The 6264-nt window shown below is 48.2% G+C and overlaps 1 protein-coding gene across 2 annotated transcripts; it reads left to right on the top strand.

The window, feature by feature from the left end:
- The first annotated feature begins 768 nt into the window (after positions 1-768).
- irx5a (iroquois homeobox 5a) lies at positions 769-4906 on the top strand. Of its 2 annotated transcripts, none has more exons than XM_056413081.1 (3): positions 769-1560; positions 2428-2833; positions 3530-4906. In XM_056413081.1, exons 1-3 carry the CDS (start codon positions 1294-1296, stop codon positions 4294-4296), a joined length of 1440 nt encoding a protein of 479 aa, XP_056269056.1. In that variant the 5' UTR covers positions 769-1293; the 3' UTR covers positions 4297-4906. The 2 variants fall into 2 exon arrangements, with proteins under 2 accessions (XP_056269056.1, XP_056269055.1); XM_056413080.1 differs by having other exon boundaries at positions 769-1575.
- The last annotated feature ends 1358 nt before the right edge of the window (positions 4907-6264 follow it).

Below are 6264 nucleotides of genomic sequence, written 5' to 3'. Positions count from 1 at the left end.
GTTTGCGCCTTCTTACTTTTCCCAGTGTGCAGTTGTCACCGATTTCTCACCGCGAGGCAACAAACACGCGTCGGGCGCGAGGAGGAGAGTCGTAATCCAAGTGGAACTCCCATTGCGGATTTTAACGCGAGGCGCTCGCGCAGATCACGGAGCATCAAGTCTGTTGATTTAAAAAAATAAAAACAAATTTTAAACGCACAAATTTACAATAACGATTCCTTTTTTTTCCTTTTTTTTGGAGAACAAAAAATAAATGCTAAAAAATAAATCATAAATAATGTTACAACAATAAAAATAAATAAAAAAAGAGTGCACATGGAGAGCTTTTCTTTAGATTCCCGCCGCCCGGGTATCTGGAGCCCGTTTCCTCCTCACATCCTGGCTCACAACAGCCGGTTTGTTATTGATCAAGTGTGAAAGTGACGGCTCCGTAAATGGGGAGAAGGAAAAAGGAGGAGAGAGGGAGAGAGAAGAAGAAAAAAAGGAGAAAAAAAGAAAGTTGGGAGTTGACAGCCTCGCATGATGTCGCCCATCCAAAAAGGGGGGAGGGAGGAGGGGGGGGCTGCCATGCGCACGTGAGACTCACTGCAACGAGCCTTGTTACAGGGGGGGAAATAGAGAAATAGAGAATGATTGTTAGTTAATGCGAGAGAGAGAGAGAGAGAGAGAGGAGGGAGGGGAGGAGGAAGTGTGTGTGTGTGAGAGAGAGAGAGAGAGAGGGAGAGAGGGAGCATGGATTTGGGTAGGGCTGTGGTTCCCCAGCATAAGCTCTCCTTCTCCTCCTCCGGTGACTACACCCCGAGAGGAGGAGCGTAGTAAGCGTCAGGAATCAGGATCCTCAATTCTTCAACTTAGCATCTCGGCAGGACGTTTTTCTCCCGACGCAGCGCCGCGTCCGACGGGCACACGAAGAAGAAGAAGAAAAAAACTTCTGCGCCGGGGAAACGAGAGCGACGGACGGCGCACCGGAGACCGGGAGGGGGGTGGAGAGCACCGAGGAGCACCGCGCGAGACCGACCGCGGCGAGAATCCACCCGACACCTAAGCCTCTCTTTATTTAGTCACTTATACTTTTTTTTTCCTTCCCCCCCTCCCTTCACCATTGTCATTCCGGAGGAGGGGGGGCGGGCAGCTGGTCTGCAGACACTCGGCTCTATGCGCGCCGACAGCAGCGCGTGAGAATTATTCTTTTTTTCTTTAAATAAAAGAAGAAGAAGAAGAAGAAGAAAAAAAAGGGGAGGAAAAGTGCGCAAGTTAAGTGGCTCCCCGACTCCGCCGGGCTCCAGAAGCGCCATGGCGTATCCTCAGGGCTACTTGTACCAGCCGTCCGCGTCCCTGGCTCTGTACTCGTGCCCGGCGTACAGCACCGGCGTGTTATCGGGACCCAGAACCGAGGAGCTCGGGAGATCCTCTTCGGGATCCGCTTTTGCGCCCTATGCCGGATCTACCGCGTTCAGCAGCGGCGCGTCGCCGGGCTACAGCTCCCACTTGCCGTACAGCGCGGACGCGGCGGCGGCGGCGGCGGCGGCAGCGGCGGCGGCCACGTTCACCTCGTACGTGGTGAGTAAACTAAAGGTGATTATTCCATCTCATAGGAGGCATAACGCGATGTGTTCACGCGTTAGAGGAGTCCGATAACCGCACTGTGCGCGCGGAGGGGAATGTGCGTCACGGAGCGGTGCGTGGATATGATGTTACCGGCAGGGTGTCGTGGAGTAAACTCCAGTCGGGTAACTTGTGCGCTTTTACGGGCTCCGAGGAAATTGTATGTTTCTTTTTTAATTTTTTTTTATGAGAGAGTGAACAATACTCCGCGTTCTGCTCACAGCTGGCGTCGCGATGGTAATTTAGGACACTGCACGTGCCTCCTGTCATCATACGAGTCGAGCTAGTTGGTGAAAAGTGAAATATTGCAACTTTATTTTGGAGGACAACAACACGACAAAATGTGTGTTTCCCGTGTTGTTGTTTTCAAGTCGAACGCGGCTCCGCGGCCCCGGAGCGGCGTGAGCGCGAGGCCCTTTGTGCGTCACGTAAAGACGTTATTATGATTTTAATGTCGAGGACACGATCCGCTGCAGGCGTGACACACACCAAAAAAAATGCAAATAATAACACGCACACACACACATATACGCACATATACACACACACACACAGACACACTTGCGTCGAGCGACGTGTCATAATCTAACCGGATCCATACACATTAACTTCCAACTTGAGCCGCACTGGACTAAAGCCAGTGTGCTCGTGTACATGTGTGTGTTTCCATGCGCGTGCGCGCGCACGTGTCCTTTGAACTATTTGTTTTCTTTTCTCAAGCGATCCTGAAAATGAATATGAGTCAACTTTCTTTTCTTTTTTGAACCACACTTTACAATATATATACATACATATATGTACGTGTATATTTGTGTATCCCAGGGGTCTCCCTATGACCACTCCACGGGCATGGCCGGCTCCATAGGATACCACCCTTACGCAGCGTCCTTGGGCTCCTATTACGGTGACCCGGCGTACCGCAAGAACGCGACGCGGGACGCCACCGCCACCCTGAAGGCCTGGCTGGGCGAGCACCGCAAGAACCCGTACCCCACCAAGGGGGAGAAGATCATGCTGGCCATCATCACCAAGATGACCCTCACCCAGGTGTCCACCTGGTTCGCCAACGCGCGGCGGCGGCTCAAGAAGGAGAACAAGATGACCTGGACCCCGCGGAACCGCAGCGAGGACGAGGAGGAGGACGAGAATATCGATTTAGAGAAGAACGACGACGACGAGCCCAACAAGCCCACCGACAACAAGGGGGACTCCACGGACACGGAAGCAGGTCGGTGGAGAGGAGAGGAGGAGGAGGAGGAGGAGGAGGAGGAGGAGGAGGAGGAGGAGGAGGAGGAGGAGAAAAAAATCATCAATTTTTCATCGCGGTCGTTTCCACTCAGGGTGCAAAATTGATTGCTGGTTAATGGTGGTATATTATTTATAATGGGACAATTGCTTTAAATAATAATCACCTTGAACTCCCCTTGTTTGACTTCTCGGGGGCTGAAATTGCCGCTGACGCAAAGTGTTTAGCACTCAATTTATCTTTAACTGCATAATAAGGATACAGCTGGTATCCGGATAGAAAATATCGCACTTTTTAAAGCTCATTATATTCCATATTTGATCTGTTGTTGCGTGCTTATTTCTCGTAATAATGCAATAATACGTCATACTGAAAATATATATATTTGCAAATTAAAATAGTCACTTCAATTCCTGCCACGTTGTCATCGTGTTTGGGCCAAAACTGTCGTAATCTTTCATAATTATGGAGAGGATTTTTTTTTTTTGGGACATCACACATCTTTATCAGGGTTAATTTACAGCACGTGATATTAAAGGGAAACGTGCATAACAGAGCCTAATTATGACACATCCGAGTTCAGTTAAACACACGTTTCCATTTATTTAATTTTTTTAATCAAGGTTCTAACGTCACGCTTATAATTTTTTTAATAAACTCGGCTTCTTTATTCTTCAGATCACAAGCTGCTTGACCCAGGGGACGCCGGCTGCGACCGGTTCAAAGAGGAGAGCCTGCAGGGCAGAGACTCGGATCGGCCTCTGAGCGACTCGGAGCTCAAAGACCCGGAGGAGCGGACTACCGAGCTGCTGCTGCTGCTGCCGGACTCCGCCACCCCGACCACGTCGTCTCCCTCGGCGGGGCCCCGGGGGAGCCAGGCCTCCGCCTGCGCAGCCGCAGCCGCCGCCGCCGCTGCGCTGCAGCAGCAAGACAAGCCGTCGGACTTGAGCCTCGCGTCGGGTGCGGTGCCCAGCAACGTGACCTCGGTTATCCACTCGCCGCCTTCGGCACCGAAACCCAAACTCTGGTCCCTCGCGGAGATCGCCACGTCCTCGGACAGGTGTAAGAGCAGCAGCACCGGCGGCGGAGGCGGCGGCGACGCGCCACAGGCGTGCCCGGGTCTGGGTCAGAGCAACGCGTCTCCATCGCGGTCCTCCCCGCAGTGCGCGCTCCCCAACAGCACGGTGCTCTCCAGGCCGCTGTACTACACCTCCCCTTTCTACCCGGGCTACACGAACTACGGTGGCTCTTTTGGACATCTGCACGGGAGCCACGGCTCGGTGACCACGGGCTCCTCCTCGGCACATTTCAATGGATTAAACCAGACTGTGTTAAGTAGAGCAGAGGCTCTGGTGAGGGAGAGCCAGAAAGTCAGAAGCCACACGCAGGTAGATGTTTGTAAAGACTCCCCTTATGAACTAAAGAAAGGTATGTCACACATTTAATATATACTGGATTCCTATCCACTCACCCACGCTGGACTTTTATTTTATTTTATTTATTTATTTTTTGTTCCTGTGGTTGCATTAAGAAAAAAAAAATTTAATGGGGGAAAAAAGGAACAATGATGAAGCAAATTCTGAGAACTGAGTTATTTTCAGACAAAAATGCTGAATCTTCTAAATTTTTTTAGTTTCTGAATGGTGAATCCTAAAAGTGTAAAGAGAATAATGGTCTTAATCGCTGCAGCCGCCTATAAGTCTATTTGTATTAAAGACTAACATGTATATTTAATGTAGCATTTTTGTATTTAAAATGAACAACACACTATCTTTGAAGTAAATTATGGAGAAAAAAATATATATATGCTTGTGCAGAGATTTCTTTTTTGGGAGGGGGGAGAGGGGGGGAGGGGGGTGAGGTGTGTCACAAAAAAAAGTGCTTCAAGGCCAATTCATCTCCACGAAAAATGAATTCAATTGTGCACCGTGACAGATGTTTCTATGGTATATTATCATTTTTTTTAAATGAGAGCTCAACTTGAAAGCACAGGCCTACATTCATAAAGCATAAAGGGATTTTTGGAATATCTGAACAATAAAAGAGTGCAGTTTCGTTTTGGGTCGTGCAAATATTCATATAGGGGTTTTTTCGTGATTAAAAAAAATATTGGAAACAACACGAAAGTAAAATTGGCTCAATGGCTTATCACAATTATATATATATATATTTATTTCTTTGAACACATCCAGGGCCTCGTGTTTCTAAAAGTGCGATATGAATATAATAACAACATTTAACCCAATTACCTACATCGTGTTTTATGCAGAGCAATCAGGTGGTGAACTCCGGTAATGAGCTCGATTTTATGCCAAATTTAGAGCTCATTACTATTTTTTCAAAGGCGTGGCAGAGCTGTTAAAAAAAGGGGACGCGGCCATGCATTCAGAACATACTGGCCTATTATATATCATTAATGGAGAGCCTCTTTAATGGCGCGTTAGATGTGAAACACTGTTTGGAGAGAGAGAAGAGGGGAAGCGGGCCGCAGCGCGCGCGCACGCATGCACAGCCAGAGCCAAGCCAGCCGCTGTCCTCTCTCTCTCCCCCTCTCTCTCTCTCTCACTCTCTCTCTCTCTCACTCTCTTCCAGCTCTTGCAGGTAGGTGTCACACTTGCTCCTATAATTTCAGGGGCTCTTTTGTTAATCCGTCACGGAAACCAGGCCCCGGTCCAAAGGAAGTGGAGCCAACGGGGGCGCGCGCGGGATGATCACAGTTATTATGAAGGATTATAGCAATTTTGACAAGCGGATGCGAAAAAAAAACTAATTACCTACTTGACCGACATGCACAACAAAAACATTTTTTTTTTAAACAAGAATAATTCCAAAATGCAAACCTTTCTTTTTTTCATGCTGGATTTTATACATTTAACGAAAAGAAAAAAATCACAGAACCCGAAACAAATTAATACTATAACCACAATTTCTGCTGTCAAATTATATTATGAATAAGAGTTTTAGGCCATACAAATATATATAGGCCAATTTTATTTTTCTCCATTTTTCCCCTGCTGTTTTTGAGTAATACTCGTTCATTCAGAGGTTATCACAGAGCAGATTAAAGGGCACCTCCTAATTATAATTATTATTACCATTATCATTATTATTATTATTATTAATGTTGTTATTGTTGACCTCCACTGAAGTGGGACAGCATGCTCTTGTTTATGGCTGCCATTAATCTCTATAGTTTACCCCCCCACCCCTGAGGCCCCGGGCCTCCCCGGGCCCTCGCGTCCTCTGGTCGGCTTCATCTGACAGAGTGAGCCGCCGCGGTGATTGCGACACATCAGCCGGCTAAATAGCGTCATTACGGGGTGTGTTTCCTCCGCGCTGCTCCCCGGAGGATTGAAGTGTTCAATGCAGCCCACCCCCAAGAGAGCAGTCAACGGTTTTATTAGATATCGCGA

The sequence above is a fragment of the Pseudoliparis swirei genome, chromosome 4, assembly GCF_029220125.1.
Source record: "Pseudoliparis swirei isolate HS2019 ecotype Mariana Trench chromosome 4, NWPU_hadal_v1, whole genome shotgun sequence".
Lineage (NCBI taxonomy): Eukaryota > Metazoa > Chordata > Actinopteri > Perciformes > Liparidae > Pseudoliparis > Pseudoliparis swirei.
Note: the sequence above shows the minus strand (reverse complement) of the source record. Positions and strands in the feature narration are given on the sequence as shown.